This window comes from Vulpes lagopus, chromosome 8 (assembly GCF_018345385.1).
Source record: "Vulpes lagopus strain Blue_001 chromosome 8, ASM1834538v1, whole genome shotgun sequence".
NCBI lineage: Eukaryota > Metazoa > Chordata > Mammalia > Carnivora > Canidae > Vulpes > Vulpes lagopus.
Window position 1 is genome coordinate 31,451,394 of NC_054831.1, and position 22,968 is coordinate 31,474,361.

General features: G+C 38.0%; 1 protein-coding gene and 1 long non-coding RNA gene across 2 annotated transcripts in view; one reads left to right on the plus strand and one right to left on the minus strand.

The window, feature by feature from the left end:
• Positions 1-22,968, plus strand: part of SH3RF1 (SH3 domain containing ring finger 1) — a 187,610-nt gene that overhangs the window by 132,311 nt on the left and 32,331 nt on the right. The window contains exons 5-6 of the mRNA XM_041766082.1: positions 13,101-13,403; positions 18,451-18,561. Of these exons, the coding sequence (XP_041622016.1) occupies positions 13,101-13,403; positions 18,451-18,561 (414 nt within the window). The remainder of the gene's footprint in view (positions 1-13,100; positions 13,404-18,450; positions 18,562-22,968) is intronic.
• LOC121497047 overlaps positions 1-22,968 on the minus strand; it is a 39,984-nt gene that overhangs the window by 12,785 nt on the left and 4,231 nt on the right. The window contains exon 2 of the long non-coding RNA XR_005989390.1: positions 18,088-18,217. This is a non-coding gene — a long non-coding RNA (uncharacterized LOC121497047). The remainder of the gene's footprint in view (positions 1-18,087; positions 18,218-22,968) is intronic.

A 22,968-nucleotide genomic window follows, 5' to 3' on the forward strand; every position in this document is an offset into this window, starting at 1 on the left:
AGAAATGCAGCACGACTGAAGGGCAAACCAAAGGCTTTTATTTGATGTTTGAGAATTGCAATTTAAGAGACACAAATATGAGCAGGAGTTGAAAATGTATTTTGAAGTGGGGAGAAAAGAGGACTTTTAAAGGCAAAGGAGATTTCCAATAGAGCTACAAAAATTGTCAAGAATTATGATTGATACTGGAAGCTGAAGCTATTTCTATCTGTACATGATTAATTGCTAAAGGCTATCACTAAGCAAAAAATTCATTTGTCTTAAAGCAGTACAGTTGCAGCTAGTGCTCTGGGATGCTTCTGGTTTGGCAGTGATCTTTTCTTTCAGGTGGGGACATGCAGTAAGCCTTGGTTCCCTTAATGGCTTCCCGGCTCCATTTTAAATAGCAATACTTGTTTCATTTTGATGTTTCTTTCATATTTCCAGTTTTAAATTCTGATAACTGAACACATAGGAGTGGATTTTTTTTTCTTTTTTAAGCATTGTGGGCTTTATCTCCTAGTGCATGTTTTTTTGTCTTCTTTCAGGAGATTACTTGATACAAGTAATTGTTGCCTTTTGTTCTGCCATAATGATTAGAAAGAAAAATGAGCACTGGTTTCTGAATTTCTAAGGGCAAAGGAGGGTCTCCTCTGGACTCCAGGAACAGCTGCTTAATGCATATGGCTAGAAGCAACTTGACTAGACTCAATCTGACAAGAAGGCCTTTAAATTAGGTAATGAACTTTATTTAAGGCAGTTGACAATCTATTATTCAGTAGCCTCTTTCTAATTTAAGTTTCCTTTTTGTTTTCTATCTCAAGGAGCTGAGATTCTTAAGATCAGCTAATGTTTATTGAATTCTCACTGCATAAATGGACAGTTTCCAGTACTGAGTAGTTTTAAAGAACATAAAAATACAGGTCTCCTGTAGTGCCTTCATCAGAGGATGAGGATAATGACTAACCAGAGTCTAACATACACAATGATTCCCCATGGAACCCTCAAATTACTAAGCCTGGCCATATCCCCTAGACATACCCAGAGCCCTAGCTAAGTTAATCTACTGATTGTTCCTGAAAAACATACCTTAGAAGTGCTGCCTTTATGGCTCATCTGGTATATTTTTTTTGTCCAACTATCTGTGGGAAGCTCACTCTTTCTTCAAGGTCCAGATTAATACTGCCAGTTCTCCTAAAGTCTTTCTTTTCTAATTCTCCTATACAGAAATAAAACAAAAACACCCAGCCTCCTCCTTGCTTTGGAGTTCTGTGATACTCAGTTTGTACCATTATAGATCTGGCACATGCTAAGAGTATAATTATGTGTGTAGATGATTTAGTGTTTTCCTGTGTTCCTTGGGAGCCACATCTTACATAAAGAATATTTTTAATGATTTTATTTCAGTAATATAATCACATTGTGGAAAAGTTGGAAAAGAAACAGCCCTTAGTATCATCACATATAATTTTGGTAAATATCTTCCCATTCTTTCCCCTTATGCTTTAATGATAATACATACATGATTTTTCCATTCTCTACATTATTATAGTACTACTAATCATCAGGTTCTTAAACTACATAATAAACATTTTGGTAGCTAAAATCATAATTTAGTTAATTTTTCCCCCTCTTTCAAACAAGTTAAGTGTCTTGTTTAGAGACACCCAGCCAGTAACTGAGAAGTGAATAGTGGTATCTATTCTGCTGTCCATTGCTACCCCATACTTCTGCCCCACAGTAGCCTTATAGCATATGTAATACTAGTGTTCCTAATACTGGTACAGAATCACTGTTATGCTTTGCTTAAAAAGTATTTAGGACATTTTCATTTTTCATCAAGAATCATGATAGCTTTTCAAATTTCTAACACCTAAGAGGTTAATTTTCAGAAATGACTCATCATTCAACAATTTCAAATATCTGAGGTTGCCTTTTTTTTTTTTTAAGAGAAAAGCCACAAGTTAATTAAAACCATAGTATCTTAAGGCCTTTTAAATTTTATTATTTATTATTTTAAAGTTTTATTCTATTACTGTATACATCTTAAATTTGGTAGTAACTAAGGCTTTAAGAAGCAAAATAGATTAATTTTAATTAGCCAAGGGTTAAGTCCTTTCTTGTATCTTGAAGAAGATTGGATAAATATTCTGTATTATTCTGCACATTTGTGTGCATATGTGGCATATAAGCAGCATGAAAAGAAGCATCTTGATTATTAAACCACTAGGGAACAAGCTTCTCTAAAATGAAATCAAATGTATTTCTGGAAAATTTTTCTTAAGTGTTGTAAAACAGTATTCCTTTTAAAATAGTGTTTAGTGGCAATGTGCCTATTAGGCTTCACATGTGTGTAGAGTAAAAATTTCTCTATGCTGAGAAGAAGGGAGATCTTAAACAAAAGTGCAAAGTCATAGTGATCAATATTCTCAGTATTTTTCTGTATAAGATTACTTCTTGCTGATTAGCCTTCCACTTTATTCCTTATAACCTATCACTGCTTCATACACTTACACTTGAGGTACCAGGGCAGGAGAAACCTTGATTCACTGGTTTATTAACTGATTACGTATCACTTTGGAATTTCTGTCAGTGTGTCATTTCACACTGACAAATTTTTACTTAGAATTTAGTGACAACTACATATCTTAACCTCCTGATACATATTCCAGATGTGGCATTACTAACTACCTCTGGTAATGAGGTACTTGAAAATAAAATGTGTCATTGGAATGTATCCTTTTGGTTTGTAGACATTTCTTATTTGTGGTGTGCATTTGGTGAACAAATATCAAACAGAATGAGACACACACAAATCTAATATATTGTTAGAATTATAGACACGGAGAACTGAAATGAGCTCAACTTTTAAATTATTCATTGGTCTGTCTCTCTCCTTGGCATCATAATAAGATTGCAGATCTGTTGCTTCAGAATTTAACAGGAATGACTGCCTCTTTAGCATTAACCTTTAGGGTAGAGCTCTGTAACCTATAAAGCTTTATAAGAATGTGAGTTATTCTCACATTAGCCTTTCTCCCTACTCCTTTAACTTCCCACTGCTTCATGCATTCACACACACACACACACTCTCTCTCTCTCTCTCTCTCTCTCTCTCTCTCACACACACACACACACACACACACACACACACTTTAGGTCCCAGGGCAGGAGAAACATTCGTTCACTGGCTTATTAACTGATTATATATCACTGGAATTTCTGTCGATTCTCAGAAGAATCACAACACTTGCTCAGTGCCTCTCTGTGATTACCTGCAATTAGCCCTGGGCTACTTCAGCCCCTGCAACTGCCCTCCTGGCTGCCAATGAACTGCCTTTTCTTTTTTTTTTTTTTTAATAATAAATTCATTTTTTATTGGTGTTCAATTTGCCAACATACAGAACAACACCCAGTGCTCATCCCGTCAAGTGCCCCCCTCAGTGCCCGTCACCCACTCACCCCCACCCCCCTTCCTCCTCCCCTTCCACCACCCCTAGTTCATTTCCCAGAGTTAGGAGTCTTTATGTTCTGTCTCCCTTTCTGACATTTCCCACCCATTTCCTCTCCCTTCCCTTCTATTCCCTTTCACTATTATTTATATTCCCCAAATGAATGAGAACATATAATGTTTGTCCTTCTCCGATTGACTCATTTCACTCAGCATAATACCCTCCATGAACTGCCTTTTCTTAGCTCTTATTTTGTTGTTCTATTCTCCCAGTGACATCCACCACTATTTTTCCTTTCTTTTTCCCCTCATGGGATTAATCATCCCAACCACCATTCTTAATCTTCCTGAACCACTTGCTGTTTTCACTTCTGGGGTTTTGGTTGGTGGGTTGGTCTGGGAAACTATGCAGGGCCCTTCTGTAGCCTGAAATGCTGAGTGCCTTTTGCTTTCCCTCCTACTTGTTATCTTCTCTACTTTTTCTTCCCTAACCAGAGAATGCCAACTAATGTGACCCCACAAGACTTTCATGCTTAGCTTGCAGAGTGGGTTTGTTTTAATTCATTGTTAAGATGGAAAACTTAGGAGATTTCACATAGGCCTAAATTGCTAGCTTTCCTTAAAGAAAAATCAGCTGACACCAGCAAGAGCTGCCTCTGGAGAGAGGACCGGCACTCCCCTGTGCAGCAGAGAGGCCACTGTTCCCTGTTGGTTTCTGTCTGACCTTCACTCGTTGACCTCACCTGCCCTAGCTCTGCTAACCCATCATTTTTGCACCTCTTACTTTTAATGTTAGAAATCCATTGTGCTATTTCTGAGGTCTCTTTTTCTCACAAGTCAGAGGGCGTGTGTCTGTGTATCCCTTTTCTCCTATGTACTGCGCATAGTACTATGCCTGGCTTATAATAGTCACTCAGAAACAAAACAAAACAAAACAGAACCACACATTTGAATGAGTGAATGACTCCATTAGGTTTGATTGTGGTCACCGTGGATCTGAGGGCTCTATACTTGACAAAGAGGTCTTTGCCTCTGAGTATTTTGAATGGGATGCTTTTGTTTTGGGTTGAGGAAAAGTATCAGTACTTTACATAGGAATAGAAACTTTATAGATATTAAGTCCAACTTCATGTTACACACAGCACATAGGAGACACACCCAAGATAAAGTGACTTGCCCAGGGCAGCAGAGCAAGTGAAGGACCAGTTGGGATCCCTCTGAATAATGAGAATAACTCACATTTATATAGAGCTTTATAGGTTACAGAGCACTTTAACCTGTATTCATTTTTACCTCGGGTATACAGAACTGATGTTACCTTTCCCATTTTATACAGCTAAGGAAACGGAAACCATGGAATTTAAATGGTCTATCCAAGATCACTTAGCTAGTGAGAAGAGACCTGACTCCAACCCAGACCTTGCAACTTTACATGCCCAGCTTTTCCTATGGTTTTCTTTCTCCAACAATCCTTTATTCAGCTCACTAAGACAAAATTCTTTTTAGGCTTTCAATGAATAAACACCCCCTCGTCCTTTACATTTCAGAATTAGAAACCTGAAAAAGAAAATTCTGGTTTTTTTTTTTTAATGGTTGGGTCCAGCAGAGGTGAAGAAAATGAAATAAGCAAAGGAACTAAGTAACTGATGTCTCACCTCCTAACCTAGTGCAGTGGGACAGTTACTTTGAAAATCCTTTTCCCTTGGACATCATGAAGGTTGTATTGAGTTTGTTTTCCTCACCACCCTGCTGCATAAAGGAGTAACCCATATTACCAGAGAACTGCCTCAGGGCTCCAGAGGCTTCAGGAATGTAGGCTAGGGGAGACAAGGGGAGAAGTTTCAGTTGTCCTTTTTCTGTTCAGCAAATTCGTTGTGCGTGCTTAGTGAGCCTCGGGACACAGCTACCTTGGGTGCAGCTCCTCTCTCCTCAGAAACCTCTGAGAGTCTAGAGCTGTGCTATTATGTACGTGTAGATACTGAGCACTTGAAATGTCCCCATCCAGATTGGGATGTCCTATAAGTATACAATATACACTGGATTTCAAAAGAAAAAAATGTAACTATTTTAATAACATTTTAATTTTTTAATATTTATTCAATTTCTTTTCTAAATATTTTACTTATTTGAGAGAGAAACAGAGCACACGCAAGCGAGAGAGAGAATAAGGAGAAGCAGAGGGAAAGGGACAAGCAGACTCTGTGCTAAGCACAGAGCCTGGCATGGGTTTGAGTCCCCCAACCCTAGGATCATGACCTGAGCCAAAATCAAGAGTCAGACGCTTAACTGAGCTACCCAGGCACCCCTATTTCAATAACTTTTTAATGTTGATTATGTATTTATCTTGGATAATTTGGATTAAATAAGATACATTATTAAAATTAATTTTAGCTGTTTCTTTTTAAATGTGGCTATTAAATTTTTTTATTACACATGTGGCTCATATTATACTTCAGTTGGACAGTGCTGTCCAACTGAGAGAGCCCCTTCTTCCCTTAATAGTTCTAAGAGACTGACATTTTTATTCTTTCAACAAATATTTACAGAGCCCTAAATGGAGCTGTTGGCTGAGGGAGGCTTTCAGATCAATTTAAAAGACTCCTGAGTAATCCCTTCAGTCTTTCTAATTATTCCTTTTTTGTGAGGGAGTCTTGTATTATAAATGAAGACTGAGCTTGCTTTTATATTTGGATCATCCAAAAACAAAAATCTTGTTACCTAAATTGCAGGGAAGAATGGAGGACTAATGGAAATAGAAATTCTTCATTGCCATTATGTAAAAACATTTTGGAAAGGACTGTAACCTGAGGCAAAATATTTTTGCTAAGAGGAGTAAATGGCATGAATATATATCCTATAGCATTTGTTGACGGCTGTTATTCAAAGTGTATAACTGTCTGGAGAAAGAACAGTTGGACCTAACAGTGCAGCAGAACACTAAAGTATCTTTTTAAAACATGGCTTTATGAAGGTGCATTTCAAACCAGTGAGGAAAGGGAGACTTAAACAAACAGTGATGGGCCAGCTCCTGAGCTGTGTGAAAAAAACAGCATGCTATCCTCACCTTATTCTTTATGTAGATGGGCACATGGTTTGAAGATTGAGATGTAAGAAGGAGCCATTAAAATATTAGGAAAAAAAGTAATTTTATTTTTAAAAATAATTATAGAATAAGATTTTTAAAGCGTGGTAAATTGAGGGGTACCTGGCTGGCTCAGTTGATGGAACATCCAACTCTTGATCTCAGGGTTGTGAGTTTGAGCACCAAGTTGGGTGCAGAGATTATTTTAAAAAATCTTTAGGGGCACTTGGGTGGTTCAGTTGGTTAAATATGTGACTCTTGATTTTGGCTCAGGTCATGATTTCAGGGTCATGAGATCCGGCTCCATGGTTGGCTTCATGCTAGTCATGGAACCTGCTTGGATTCTCTCTCTCCCTCTCCCTCTGCCTCCCACCCTGCGCTCACACATGCATCTGCTCTCTCTCTCAAAAAAAATAAAAATACATAAAAATAAATAAAAATAAAATATTTTAAAAAATAAAATCTTTTTAAAATTAAATAAATAAATAAAGCCTGGCAAATTGAGATGGCATAATGGAAAAGATTGATAAATTTGGCACATAAAATAAAAAGGTATGTATAACAAACATACCAAGGTAACAAATTGGAACAATATTTTTAATTTGATGGATATATATACATATATACACATATGTATTATATTAAAGAATGGTTTATATATGAAGACCAGTTATAGATCTATAAGAAAATGATTGATAATACCCAATACTGTTAACAATGTGGAGAAAGAGACTTTTTAATTGACTATTGGAGGTATATCTTCAATTTACACAATGTTCTATGTCAAATATATTGCAATAAAAAACAGACCCTGGGTGATTTGTGGTTCCCTGAGTGACTCAGCAGTTTAGTGCCTGCCTTCGGCCTAGGGCATGATCCTAGAGTCCCAGGATCAAGTCCTACATCGGGACTCCTTGCATGGAGCTTGCTTCTCCCTCTGCCTGTTCTCTGCCTCTTTGTGTGTGTGTGTGTCTATCATGAATAAATAAATAAAATCTTAAAAAAAAAAAAAAAAGAACCAGACCATTGGAGATGATGAAAATTTGACACCTTTTTGGAGCACAATAAGGCATTAACCCTTCCTTCAAAAGGGTTTTAAGCCTATTCTTTGATCTAACAAGTTCACTTTTAGGAGTTCACCCTGCATATATACCCACACAAACATGCCAAGATATATTAAATGAAGACAGCTCTACATAATGAAATACCATGCTATCAACCTCTCTCTATTGATACGGAAAGATGTTCATGTGATATTGTAATAGAAGAGAGTAGTATATACTCCTTGGTTTCACTTGTATTAAAAATTAATAAAATAGATGCATAATTAACAATGTCTACATAGAAAATATATGGAAGGATATGTTCTAAACTATTAAGCTTTGATACATCTGGGAAATGAGTTGAGGGGAGACATGTGGGAAACAGGCTTTTCATTTTTACTTCATATTCTATACTCTTTCTTATAAAAATAACAGACATACATTTCTTTTATAATATCTTTTTTAAAGTCTATTTGCCTTTCTTAAAAAACCTTTTATGTTTAAGGGACACTCTAATGGGTTGTGAATTAGAATAGGCTCCTTCCTCAGACCTACTGTTTATATTCTCTGGTGCTCAAAAACTAGACTGATTCATCTATAAAGCTTCATATCAAATAGTGACTATTCAACATAGTTTTTGTTAAACATTTTTTTCTCTTTTTAAGACATATAAGTTTCATCTTTTAAAAAGGTCATATTGTCTTTAGCAAAGAAGATAGCTACATGCACACACAGATTATTTAGACATTTCTTCAGCTGCTTTGTTGTTATTTTTATTATAATATTTTGTCAGTATTTCCTTTCTCATATTTAATTATACTTATAATAATCCTCCATCTGAATTTTAAAGTTTCCCAAAAACAGACATTACAGTTTAAAGAGATTACCAAATCCCATTTGTCCCTGCATTAGCTCCACTGTACTGAATTTTACCTTGTGGGCAACCTAGGTCTCATCAGATATTCCTTACCAAGTGTTTGGAGAAGGTATATTATTAGGACACAAATTTATTTTGCAGGTGACGATACACTCCTAAACCTAAAGGTCATGGTTAAATAAATGTCACAGAAAGCCTACATGAGTGAGCTCAAATAAACATTCATAAATGAATGTTAACAAAATTCAATTATAAGCTGCCAGATCCTTGCTTTCCTGTTGTTGCTGAAGGTTAAGTTACACTGAGAATAAAAGTGTCTTTAAGTTTCTGCCTGATTTACTTAATGCCTTTCCCAAATAGTCTTGACTTTGTGATATTCTCTGGGACTTATAAAGGCAGCTGATAGCATTTTTTAGTACTAACCTCTGCTGCTTCAGAAAAAGTTTAATTTTAAATTATAGCAACATTCTGTTAACAAATATAACTGCCTGTGTGTAAAAATGAAATGAGGGAAAAATATAATAGGTGATTTAGAGGAAGAGAAATGAATGATGTAAAATAGAAAAATGAATTATATTTGCTTAAGGTGAGATAATGCATTACACATATGGACAGCTAAAAAAACAAAAACGGTCATTGGCTCCAACTGTCTCATTTTATGGATGAGGATCAGAACTGTGGTCTTTAGTCTGCAATTCACTGGTTCCCACTGTACCACGATGTGTCTACCTGTATGCACATACTTCTGCATGTGGACTTTATGTTTCTAAACATGCCTACTATGGCCCAGCAGTTCCATTTCCTAGGCATATAGCCAATATCTGGATGAGTGCTTATGTCCACCAAAAAATATGCATGAGATTATTCATGGCAGCATTGTTCTTGATAGCCAAAATCTATAGGAAGGAAAGAAGAAGAAAGGGGGGATCCCTGGGTGGCTCACCGGTTTAGCGCCTGCCTTTGGCCCAGGGCGCGATCCTGGAGTCCCGGGATCAAGTCCCACATCAGGCTCCCTGCACGGAGCCGGCTTCTCCCTCTGCCTGTGTCTCTGCCTCTTTCTCCCTCTATGTCTATCATGAATAAATAAATAAAATCTTTAAAAAAAAAAGAAGAAGAAGAAGAAGAAGAAAGGGAAGGAGGGGGAAAAAAGAGGGAACAGGAACCCAAATATAAATCAATAATAGAATGCCTAAATAAATTGTAATGTATTTGTACAATGGAATATTCCATAGCTCTTTTAAATTAAAAGACTGATTCATAGGGCCATATGGATGAATCTCAAGTATATTGTTGAATGAAGGAAGCAAGACGCAGAAAAATATAGAGTGCATGTGTTTCTTTATAAGTCTGTTTGTAAGCTTCTTGAGGGCAGGGACCATTAGTCTGCATGTGTAGATCTCTAGCATCTAGTGTATTATCCAGCAATGGAACATGTGATCAATATGTATTTATTTTGATGGCAAATATATGATAGAGAAGAAGATACAGGGAAGCACCTAGTATTTTTATAATGAGAAAAACAATAGGAAATATAGGGAACAATTCTTTATTTCCTGTGTTTATTCCAGGACACAGCATACAGAAACCTGAAATTTTAATACAATATTAACTATAACTGACACTTGGCTGGATGTGAACAGGACTAGAATATGATAATATTTCAAACTGTTTCAAAGCAGACATTGCCAATGGAACCTATGATTTGATCCCAGGATTCATTTAACTGTAATATCAAGTACATGTCATAGTTTTAAAAATTCCTATTTTTGGCCTTAATGGGGAGGAAGTTTTCTCAGCTCCTTTTCTTATTTATTACTCAGTGCAACATGAATGCTAAGTTAATTGGCCAGATTCCAGCATATGGATACATCATGCTTTTGAGGCTTTGTGCCTTGAGATCTAAATGAGCTTATATTAGAAGGCATTTTCTGACTCCTTTTCTTCTGGCATTGCTGAGGTTTGGGCCACTCTCACCATAATAATAAAACATTACATTTCTTCCTTTGGGCATGTGTTTTTCTTGGGGACCACCAGGAGATAAGAGGATAGACCAAAGTAGGATTTATAAATACTACCTAATTTTTTTTTTTCAAAAAATATAATCCCAGTATTCTAGGTAATGACAACCGTCAGTCAGATTGGTGGTATTGGTTATCCCTAGTGTCCTCCAAATGGTAAATTCAGGTTTTGGAGGGTCCAGTGATCTTATGCAAATGGTAAAATTTCAGGGTAGAATAGCAGGTCAAGGAAGTGTGAATTATGGATCTCTTGGGAGATGCCACTATCATGTTATAAGGCCAGCCTTTAATAGTACTTCATTTCTTCTTTCCTAAACACATAACACAGAGTCCTTATGATCCTCTTTTGCCTGCCATTTGTACCTGAGGCATTGATTGTGTTAATGATGGCATTACAGCCTTTTACTCTTGAAAGTTTATCATGTGGAAAAAACCCTGGAAGTCTGAAGGAGAGGCACGCTCCTGTTTGAAAAAGATGTACCCTACTAATTGTAGATTACACAGGCCAGATGAATTCAAGTCCTGGGGAAGCCACAGGAAGAAATAATCAATTTGCAATCATCTATAGAAGCAGTGGCTACTGAGCTGCGATTAATGCAGTGTTGTGAGCAGCTAGTTGTACCAGAGCAAGTTCACTTTGTAAATATTGACTGATGGGATTTCCATTCTTCCAGTAGGACATTTTCATCAACAGGGTAAAGAGACATGATCCTAACCATTTAGGTGGGTGGAAAATAACATCTGATGGTGATATTTTTTCTAAGGGCATTTGTGAAGTGCTGAACATGCAAAGCTGAGATGAGAAGATCCTATTGTCCTTAATCTTTACCTACATTACCTTTTTAAGAAGTCTATTCTTTTTCACTTTAACACTTTTTTTTTTTATGAGAGGTTAAATTAAGTGCTCAATGATTTCCTATTACTGTAATATCTAGGTGAGTTCTATACAGCTTGTTATTATTGCAGCTTTCTGGAAACATTGTATTATAGCTCAGGGAAAACAAATTTTTTGTTCTTTCCTTTCTTGCTGGTGTTACCAGCCCAGAGCACAACTTTGGACCCCTTGGACTCTTTGTAATCAGAAAACTTTTCGAATAGACAAAGTTAGCTTGCCAGTAGCACTTAGATTTCATGTTTTACCCCCTTGTGATTTTAAAATGTAAGCATGTATGAAAAGAATTGATGCAATGACATTACAAACAGGTAAGAATGTCTACCAACCTTTTTGTGAACTTCTCCCAAAATTCACAGAGGCAGGAGGTTAATTCATTGGAAATGGGTAAGTTCACATATAATGCTTTCATTCTTTGTCGTCTTGCCCATTTTTACCAAACCCAAGAGTTGCCCCTTAGTGTTCACTTGTGCTCTGAGCAAATACCCGGCCATTATCAGGCAACAGAAGATTTGGTCAGACTTCTTTCTCTCTCTCTCTCTTTCTTTCTCTCTTTCTTTCTTTCTTTCTTTCTTTCTTTCTTTTCTTTTCTTTTCTTTTCTTTTCTTTTCTTTTCTTTTCTTTTCTTTTCTTTTCTTTTCTTTTCTTTCTTCCTCCCTTCCTTCCTCTCTCCTTCCCTTTCCTTCCCTTCCCTCCCTTCCTTCCTTCCTTCCTTCCTTCCTTCCTTCCTTCCTTCCTTTCTTCTTTCTTTCTTTCTTTCTTTCTTTCTTTCTTTCTTCTTTCTTTCTTTTTCTTTCTTTCTTTTTCATTCTTTCATTCTTTCTTCCTTTCTTTCCTATCTTTCTTATTTTTTCATGAGAGACTCAGAGGGAGAAGCAGGCTACCTGCAGGTGGGCCAATGCAAGACTCAATCCCAGGACCCAGGCATCATGACCTGAGCCAAAGGCAGATGCTCAACCACTGAGCCACCCAAGTGTCCCTAAATTTTCAATTGTTCTTTAAATTTCATCAGTGAACTGAAATGAATCTTCATTTGTTACTGGCAAATTTTAAATTTAGATATTCTGAAAATATCTTGGGGAAAAATTTTTTACCTTATTGGTCTCAAATTAAAATGGTTTGTTCTTAATTTAACATCTGTTGCTTAAAAAAAAAAAAATCTATTGGGCAGCCCCGGTGGTGCAGTGGTTTGGCGCCGCCTGCAGCCCGCGGCGTGATCCTGGAGACCCAGGATCGAGTCCCACGTCAGGCTCCCTGCATGGTGCCTGCTTCTCCCTCTGCTTGTGTCTCTGCCTCTCTCTCTCTAGCTGTGTCTCTATGAATAAATAAATACAATCTTTAAAAAAAAAATCTATTGCTGACAGATATAATGAAATCCTGGTATTGAGAGAAAAGACATCTCACATGGAAAAAAAGAAAAGATATACTCACAAATGCAAACTCTAAAGTGATAACGTTAAGTTTTAGATAAATGCTGGTTGAAAGGGTACCTGGATGACTCAGTTGGTTAAGCATCTGCCTTCAGCTCAGATCATGATTCTAGCAATGTGGGATTAAGTCCTGCATTGGGCTCTCTGCTCAGTGGGGAGTCTGCTTCTCCCTCTCCCTATACCCCTCTCCCCAGCTTGTGCTCTTGCTCTCTTGCTCTCTCTCACTCTCTCAAATATATAAATGAAAAAAAAAAATCTGGTTGAAAACAAATCTCAGTGAGTCCCTGAGAATTGTGTAACGATCTTATGTCGATTTCTTGCTTTGCAGTTTAACTCAGCTGCTAAGCAGCTGATAGAATGGGATAAGCCTCCTGTGCCAGGAGTTGATGCTGGAGAATGTACCTCAGCAGCAGCCCAGAGCAGCAATGCCCCAAAGCACTCTGATACCAAGAAGAACACCAAAAAGCGGCACTCCTTTACTTCCCTCACCATGGCCAGCAAATCCTCCCAAGCATCCCAGAACCGCCACTCCATGGAGATCAGCCCTCCTGTCCTCATCAGCTCCAGTAACCCCACAGCGGCTGCGCGGATCAGTGAGCTGTCCGGGCTTTCCTGCAGTGCCCCTTCTCAGGTAAATCATATAAAGGTATGAAAAGAGGTTGGAAACAAAGTAACCTACCCACAAACATGTTTGTTCACTAGCTGGAAAATGCTATTTATTTTTGCCTTCAAAAGATAGTAACTTTCCTTTAAAAAAAAAAAAGAGAGAGAGAGAGAGAGAGAAAATAATAGCTCTCCTGGGAAGCCTTTTTCTTTCTTCATTCTGTAGATAGAAAAATGGAGAAGAGAAAAACTAACGTGAAACTACTCAGCCATTTTCAAAGGAAGGATCAGAAATTACAAAATGATTTAAGTAGTAAGTTTCAAGCAACTGCTCAGTTTTATAGAACCTTGTCTGTCATGGGGCTACTTTGGAAGTTCTTGCCAACTAAAATTTTATCATCATCCAAACTGAAGATGCTGTGGTTGAAACTGATAGTTGACAGTTGCTTTCATCTGTGTACCTTACCCTGAGACTTAGGCTTCCCAGTAGGAGTTATAGAGAAAAAAAAAAAAGAAAGGACATGAAGAAACATTTAATTTAAATTAGAAATTAACCATATTTTTTTTAAATAACCTCATAACTTCATCAAGGCTTTGAACTATCTTCAGAAGTAGCTGCACATTATTCTTGTGTTAGTAAGAATACACAAGGTGATTGGATTTTTTTTTTTTAATTTTTATTTATTTGTGATAGTCACAGAGAGAGAGAGAGAGGCAGAGACACAGGCAGAGGGAGAAGCAGGCTCCATGCACCTGGAGCCTGATGTGGGATTCGATCCCGGGTCTCCAGGATCGCGCCCTGGGCCAAAGGCAAGCGCCAAACCACTGTGCCACCCAGGGATCCCCACAAGGTGATTGGAAACACGCATGCAGTCAGCAGGCATTTATTGAGTGCCTCATTGTTAGATCCTCCTAGGCACCATGTACACTGCAATAAGGAGCTATAGGACTTCCCTATATTAGGCCTTCATTCTGGACTGTAAAAGGAGCCCACCTAAGTCACAGGGCTACTATAATTATCCAGTTAGATGACAGCTATATTTTTCCTCAACCCAAAGGTCAGAGAGCCCAATCCAAAGCAGTCTGTCATAAAGGAAGAAATTTCTTTCAAGTCTCATATTTAATTTTTAAAATTCATGCAGATTTTACATTTTTTAAACACAAGAATTATTTCCTTTAAAGAAAACAAAGAAACAAATACATAGTCTTGGTCCTCAGAAAGTTTTCAGTTTAATTAAAATGGCTGTTTTGGGCCACAGAATAAATATGTACAACATAGTTTTCGGTATTCCTTGCCAATTTTATTAAAAATTTTTTTCTCAAAAAAAATTTTTTTTTCTCTCAGCCTCATTTCTTTGACCTTGCTCCCTTAGATTCATCCTGCATGTTGTGAGTTAAATGCATTCATTTTCTGAATAAGATTCTGATTTGTTGGTGTTTTTTAGGTGGTGGGGAAATGAAGCTTTTGATCTTATGAGGGAATGAGGATATACAGACATACCTCACTAGAACATAAGTGTGATGAAGGGAGAGGTCTTTTTGTTCACCAATATATTCCAAATGTCAGACATACAATAAACACTCAGTAAATATGTATTGAATGAATGAGACACTTGAAAAATAGGTAGAAAGGAGAGCTATGTTACTTTATATGTAACTTTATATGTAACTAATTGTACCTATGTGAAAAATAAGCATGGGTTATAGATTGGAGTAAGGAATACCAATTGAGGTCGTTCTGGAAAGGTTCAAAAGATTTTTGAATAAGGTTCTGATGGAGGTGGCTAGTAAAGATGGCCATTCAGTATAAGAAAATTGAATCATTTGTGTTTTTTATTTGTGACCTAGCAACGTTTGCACAATGATGTTTTGTTAAAATAAAAGGTATATTTCTGGTAAGATAGTGGCAACTCAGAATAGGAGTAGCTTTAAAGAATAGACAGTAATCTTTTGGCATTAGAGAAAATTAAAAGAGAAAGGAGGATAAACCTAGCATTTATATCTTTTGTAGAGAACTCAGCAGTCAGGTGTGAGCATGTCTGACGCTGCCACACCAGAGCTGGGAATGAAGACTATAAAAGTAGAGCTATTTTTGTTTTGGTTGGAGTAGCTTAGGAAACAAGGCTCTCTCTGTGTTCCATTAAAACAGCTTCCCCTTCAACTGTTCCACCCCTCCTCTTGTATTCTAATTCATTCTGTTTTAGGTGGTAATGTGTTGCCTCAGGGATGTTATTTCAAGAAGCCTATGGGAGATGTTTCAAGTGCTGCCTGGCTTCTCCAGCCCAGGTTTACAGAAAACAATTCCCTGTCTAGCTCACTGTGTACATTGGAGGGAACCACAGTCCATGATCAAGCAATACGTGTGTGTAGCATAGGTGATGGGCAAACACTCTCCTACCTGTGGAGATCAGTGTACATGGAAAGATGGCTCATGTTAATACTGTTGAAAATAGGACTGTCCTTTTTCTCTGCCCTGCAAAGGACCAGTCAAGAGATTTGACTTCTCCTGCTCTGACCCTTTTTCCTTTTCTTTCTTTTTATTTTTTATTTTGACAATGCTGAGAAGAAGGATGTTTTATTATCCTGACTTGGCCCATTTTCTCTCTTGCTTTTCCTTAATTAGGTTTGGTTGCACTTAGAAAATCTGAAGTAAGGAGCCCAAAGAAGTGAGTGTTCATTTTTCTATCACCTGAATGGAATCCACATGTAGGTAGTCAGTCAGTGATGGTGTGATGGTGCTTTTCAGCTCACCTTTCCAGCATGGGGGTAGAACCTTATCCTTGTGTGTCTATATGGAATTTAGAGATCTCTCCATGACATCCAAATTCTAGTCAGCAGGATGGGGAAATGGACAGAAGAAAGGAGCAGAGGGCTTGCTTGCTATTACATTTGGTGACTATTGAGTGAAGGCAGAATTTTCAAATACCTAAATTGGGAAATTATTTATAGACTGTACTGTCCAGGTGGGTCACCAAAACAAATACACACAGATGTCTGTGACATCTGTGAAAGCCAGATGATGCTCTAAGTAAATAAGCCTTTTTGTCTCCTTCTCTGTCTCCACTCATATTTTTTGGTCTCTGCCAGCTGCAGGAATGCTTCATAATATTAAGTGTTTTTGTGGCATTTTTTTGAATTAACAATGGCTCCAAGGGAGCCAGAGGTGCACCCACTCATTTCCATTTGCTTTCCCTACCTCTTTCCCTCTCCACAGAGTCCTTGTGGAGGAGCCAAAACTAATTTGCAGTTCCATGAGGAAGAGAGAAAACAGGAGAAAGTTGTTCCCAACTCCGGCATTTATTCTGGGCATGCTCACCGCTCAGCCAGTTTACTTGTGCTTTAGTCATTCTCTGGTGACTTTTATCTCTTATTTTACTCAGTGTTAGGAGTGGCCCTGTGTTGGCTGGGGTTTGCAGAAGTCTCAGTGTTCACTGCTTCCCTCCCATGTCCATGATAGCGGACACCTTATAGGGCATCTGGTCCAGCTTGTCACAGGCTGTGAGGTGTTTTGTCTAAGACCATGAGCTTGTTAGCAATTAACTATCTTGACTCCCAGTCTGTGGCTTTTAGAGAAACATCGATCAATCAGGAGATCATTCTTAGGTATCTATAGGGTCAGGCCCAGGAAGCTGTATTTTGGTGGGTTTTTTTTTCTACCCTGAAGATTCCATAACAATGACATGCACTTTGAAGTGAGGTTCATTGTATCTTCTGAGAAAGACTCCATCTTTTATGTGGTGCCAATTTACAAATGTTCTTGTGGTGTGTATGTATATAAACAGATTTATTGGTTAAAACAGCTAAAGGCCATTGGATTTTATCCTAGAATGAAAACTCACTGTACTTCCCATTAAAAATTGATTGGAAATAGGCTTTGGTTCACAGGAGAGACAAAAAAGGAGGGTTTTGGGAGAAATTCTTGTTAGGGCATCACTTGGATCTGCTTAGTTTAAGCCTTTGGTTGAATTAGTATCTGAGCAAACAGGTGCGGATGTGATTTTAAAAGGATGTGGATTCCATGTACAACACAGATTTATTTGTGAAAATAAATTGTATGCCGTGATGCTGGTTTTCCCTGGCCTTGGTGAGGCCTAACTCAGCGGGGAAACTCAAGTTTCCTTCAGGCCTCTGGGAACTAATCTCTGAGCTTTTCTTTGTCCTGATAATCTTTTTCTTAATTTATAGGAATTGAGGGAACTACGTTTGGGATTAAGTTTTATTACAAAAGGCCCTGCGTTGTTGGAGTATCATTGTTTCCTTGGGGAAACAAGGCACCAGCCAACCACATTCCTTTAATAGTGGAGGAAAATTGCCCCATTTGTACAGGAACCCACGTGCCTCCATCTGCAGCATCAAGTGATGACAGCATTCTGCAGTTGGACCTGATATGCAACCTGAGTGAAATTGATTGAGTAACTGAAAACAGGCAATGAAATGGCCTGAATAACTCAATTTCTTTCTAGTAAATTAATCTTGGATAGTATCAGGGATAAGACACCTTTGAAAACAGCTAATTTTGCTTGACATTGTTCCTTTAAAGGTTTTATAAATAATTACCTGCTCTAGGCATGTCTAGGCAGCTGCATTTTAATTATGCATCCCCACTGAAGAGTAGAAGTCATGAAAAATGATCCTGAGAATAACAAAATACCTTAAGCACTTCACAAAGATTTGCATATTGATAGACAGGTGAGTATTCAGCCATGACTTACCTTCCCAGAATCTTCAGGAGAATTGCTAGTGGGATCCTCAAGCATCAGACTATCTGAAAGGTCAGTTTGGTTCACAGTGGCATCCCAAGTGAGGCAGCATGTCATTGCAAAAGCCAGCAGCAGTTGAATTCTGTATGTAAAACATCACAGTGGCCAGTACTTATCACATGACCACCCAGTGTTGAGTACCAATTACGTCATCAGTAAATGTTGACTGATTAAACTGAGTTTCTGCCTTCCCCAAATCATAAAAACTTACAGATATTATTTTTTAAAATTATAACATCTCCCCAAGGTTTAGTCTGTACAGTCTATTGTATTAAATGTAGTTGTCTTTCAATTAACTTTTTTTTTTTTTGACAGGTTCATATAAGTACCACCGGGTTAATTGTGACCCCACCCCCCAGCAGCCCAGTGACAACTGGCCCCTCATTCACTTTCCCATCGGATGTTCCCTACCCAGCTGCCCTTGGAGTGAGTACAGCCTCTCTGGTCTCTGTTTCTCTCTTAGGTATTTAGTCCCATTAATCTGGCACACCCACCTCCTAACACCTGCAGTTTATATTGACACTTGCTAGGTGGGGGTGGATCTCTTTCATCTGTTATCTCTGTTAATCTTACAGGAAAAATGAGAAGGTTTCTTGCCTACAGCCTGCATAATTTTTAACAGTAAGGATCAGTGGCCTGAAGCCATTAGAAGAGTTCTATAGAATACTTTTAATTTTCATTAACGTTCAGCCTGATTTCCTGAAGGCTTAACCTAAAATTTCTTTTTCATTCTTTTGAGTTTCTAGACTTTACTTATTTCTTTCAAAGACACATTTATAGAAATACTGAGGAAACAGGAATCCCAAAGCTAAGCTGTTTGCTTTCAGTCACATGATGAGTCGATTCCAAATCTCTCCATTTATGATTCAGCTTTTGGTTTCTTGTCTTCCTCTACGATAGCTGCAGCTTTGCTGCCTTGGAAGCCTCCCTCAGATTGTCTTTTCTTTGTGAAGACATAGCATCGTACAGAGTCTAAACACTAATTGCTTTACAACACCCTCATAGGAGGAATTAATAGGAGAAATGAGGGCAGCCAAGATACATAGAAGGAATACATAGATACATAGATACATAGAAGGAACACTATGGAGAGAAAATTAAAAGAGAAGAAACAAGCAGTTTCTAAACTCAACCTTAAATAGCAGAAACACAATTGTTTACATCCCAGTTTCCTGGGGTACCTGGGTGGCTCAGTGGTTGAGCATCTGTCTGCCTTTGGTTCAGGGCGTGATCCTGGGGTCCTGGGATGGAGTCCCACATAAGGCTCCCCACAGGGAGCCTGCTTCTCCCTCTGCCTATGTCTCTGCCTCTCTCTGTGTCACTCATGAATAAATAAATAAAAATCTTTAAAAAATAAAAATAAATAAATCCCTGTTTCCTGAAGTTACAGGCAGTTGAACTACAAGGAACCAGCAATTGTGAGACATCTCTCATCCAGGCCATTGCTTTGGCTTATGTTCTCAGACTGTTTCTTTCAGTGCTAAATCAAATGAGAATAGAAAAGATGACCAAATCAGATCTCCCCAGTGGGCCCTGCCCCTGTAAGTTGATTTATAGAGTCTCACCTGGCTATGATGCTCTCAGAGAAACAGCATGGCCCAATGATGTGGCCACAGACTTGGATTGGAAGCCCAGCTCAGCCACTTACTTGTTTACATGACCATGAAAAGTTACTCAACCTCTTTAAGCTTCAGTTCCTCTACCTGTAAAATGAAACTAATACTATCTACTTTGAAGAGTTAGTACCATGCCTAGAATGTAGTAGGGGATGACTATTACCGATCTCTCTATTGAGGACTGTTGCAAGGTGGGCCTGTGATATGTGCGAATGCCTTGGAGGGCCTGCCTGGTCCATTGTGTTATGGTTTCTCTGCTCTCTGTACCAGGAATAGGGAGGCTTCTAAGCAGCTGGTTTGTTTTTAGGTTGTAGATTTTATATATGTTGTAAAGATTATGTTTCCTTCTGCTAGAATGCTTAGAGCCAAATCTGTACCCCCCTCCAACTAAGACCTCACAACATATTAGCACATTAGTCAAGATGTTGGCTCCATCTAGTTTTATTGTCCTCATGTTCCTCTTGTCTCACTTTACTTTGAAACAAGGTGGGATATAAATAAATGTGGAGTTATTACTGAGCCTGACTTAGACTTTAGAAAACTTTTTATAGAGTTAAGCATGTTCTTGTATTTAAATGGAAGTTAATAATGTTCTGGTTAGGAGTTAAAGTTGTATTTTTTTTTTTTTTTAATGTTCCCAGAACAATTATAGCTGCCTTGATAGTACCACTGTTTGGTGTAAGAAAAGTTGTGTTGATTCTTCTGGGTAGAAAAAATTCAGTTAACTTTTATTAAAATGTGGTTTCCATGAGATTCTGTTAACCTCGGGTATTTTGACCAGAGCCAAGTTCCATAATCACCCTGCCCTCCTTTCTCCAGAAAAGACTCTCCTTTCCTTCCTGCTCTTCTACCCCAGTACATACACAACCAGTTGGTATTTCCATTTCCAGATGACTGCTTCACATGGAAAAATTCTAGCATAATTTCTTAAGTGAAAAAGGCTGCTTTTTCTGATCTTAGAAAAATTAATTAGTGGAAAAGACAGAGCTGGCTGAATTTCAGCCCTTGTGGGCTGAAAATTTTACAGTGTAGTAAAAGGCCAGTTGCTCTTCACTAGAGGCAGGCACACTGTAGGGCAAGTCAATGGGACAGGTCACAAGAGAGTATGAATATACAAAAATTAATTTACATTCAACCATTTCATCCTCGGATTATATAAGAAAGCCTGCATGTTAAACAAGAGGAAGGTTTATTAAACAGTATGTCTACTGTGCCAATTCCATTTAATGAAAGACTAATTATAAACAGACCTGTCTGTCATCCCAGGAGATGTCTAGATCTCAAAGTCCCTGGTAGGTTGGCAGAAATATTTTGGATTTAATATGTTAGGTTTAAGTGGAAAAAAAATCTCAGTAACATGTACCCTCTATATCTTACATTAATCATGGCAAGTATCCTATTTAAAATCTGAAATATTGGGACACCTGGTGGCTCAGCGGTTTAGCACCTGCTTTTGGCCCAGGTCATGAGTTCCACATCAGGCTCCCTGCATGGAGCCTGCTTCTCCCTCTGCCTATGTCTCTGCCTCTCTCTGTGTCTCTCTGTTTCTCATGAATAAATAAATAAAATCTTAAAAATAAAATCTGAAATATTTTCTAAGAATTTGAATACTGTCACAGCAATAGTATGCAGCTTGGTAGAAAGGAAACCATGTTTTTTGTGGTGTGGATTTATTTATTTATTCATTTTTAAAGATGTTATTTACTCACGAGAGACATAGAGAGAGAGGCAGAGACAGTCAGAGGGAGAAGCAGGCTCCATGCAGGGAGCCCGACATGGGACTCGATCCCGGGTCTCCAGGATCACGCCCTGGACTGAAGGCGGCTCCAAACCACTGGGCCAACAGGGCTGCCCTGTGGTGTGGATTTATTAGGTAATAAATGCCAACACTAGAATAGGAAATGAAAATTATTTCTAGTATTTTTGTCATGAATTGAGACTTTGGAATCTTTTATGCAGAATGAAATTAGGAGCATATTGTCCTATACATTTCATATATAACAGTTAAAATGTTAGATATCTAATATTAAGAGCAAAACTGGCATTATTTCTATCTAATGTAGACATCTGGCTATTAATAGTAACGAGGGATTTTTTTCCAATTAATTTTATGAAGGGAAGAGGGTGAGGATCTATGTTAGTCTTGTATTTCTGCACAAGGGCAGAAGAACTCTTAAATAAGTGATTAATAATCCCTGATTCCCTGTACCAGCTGAGAGGTGTTTTAGCTGCAAGATGTCACAAGTTAGGCAGGTCAGTAAAGGCCAAATACAGCCCATGGCCAACTTATAGATAGATTGCATTCCAAAAATGCGTAACCCTAACTAAAAAAATTTAACACGTACACACATAGTGTGTGTGTATTTAAAGAAGTAAATTAAATGAGGTCAGGTTCTCAGAATAGCCAATATGTACTTAGCCCATTGAAGCCCATGGTGGAAGGCTCAGTAGGACTTAACTGCTATTGTCAGCATCAGAGAAGGGCTCTGGAAGAAGGGTAATGAACTGCCAACCTCTGTAGTTTGAGAGGTACAAGTTGAGCCTTTGGAATTGATGGGAATTCTAAAAATCAGGACTAGGGGTAGGATGTGGCCAGAATGTTCACAGCAGCAGCAGAAAAGGACTCTGGCATCTCAGGAACCGAGGCCTCTCAGTCCGTATCATATTGTCCTAAGGGAGGTAGAAGCACAGAATGTTTTCTCATTTGCAAAAAGCTCATTGAGGATCTGTTAACGTCTGTCTATGGAGCTGGGTGACAGCAATATAAGGATGAGTAAGACAGTTTTCTCACTTCAGAGTCTCATGAATCATAATAACAGCTTCTATTGATTGGGTTTGTGCAGTGCTTGAGGGCACCGGGAAAGGCAGCTTTACCTAAGCTATTATAGTTATAACTCCATCTCACAGATTGGTATATTAAGGCATAGAGACCTTATGTAACAGATACAAAGTCAGTTAACTAGCATTAGGTATCTCTTCTTACAAATCAAATCTAGAACAATAAATCCATCATTTGTGAGAGAAATTCCATTCTTGAGAGATTTTTAAAAAATTGCCAAATTCTTCACTACATCTTCCCTTTGAGACATAATCATCTAAGCACCTATTTCTATTTTTTTTATACATTCTTTAATTTTTTTTTATTTTTCTTCATAGCTGTACCCACAACTGATGGGCTTAATTCGGTGAGCATCCAGTTGAAACTTAAGACTTAGGA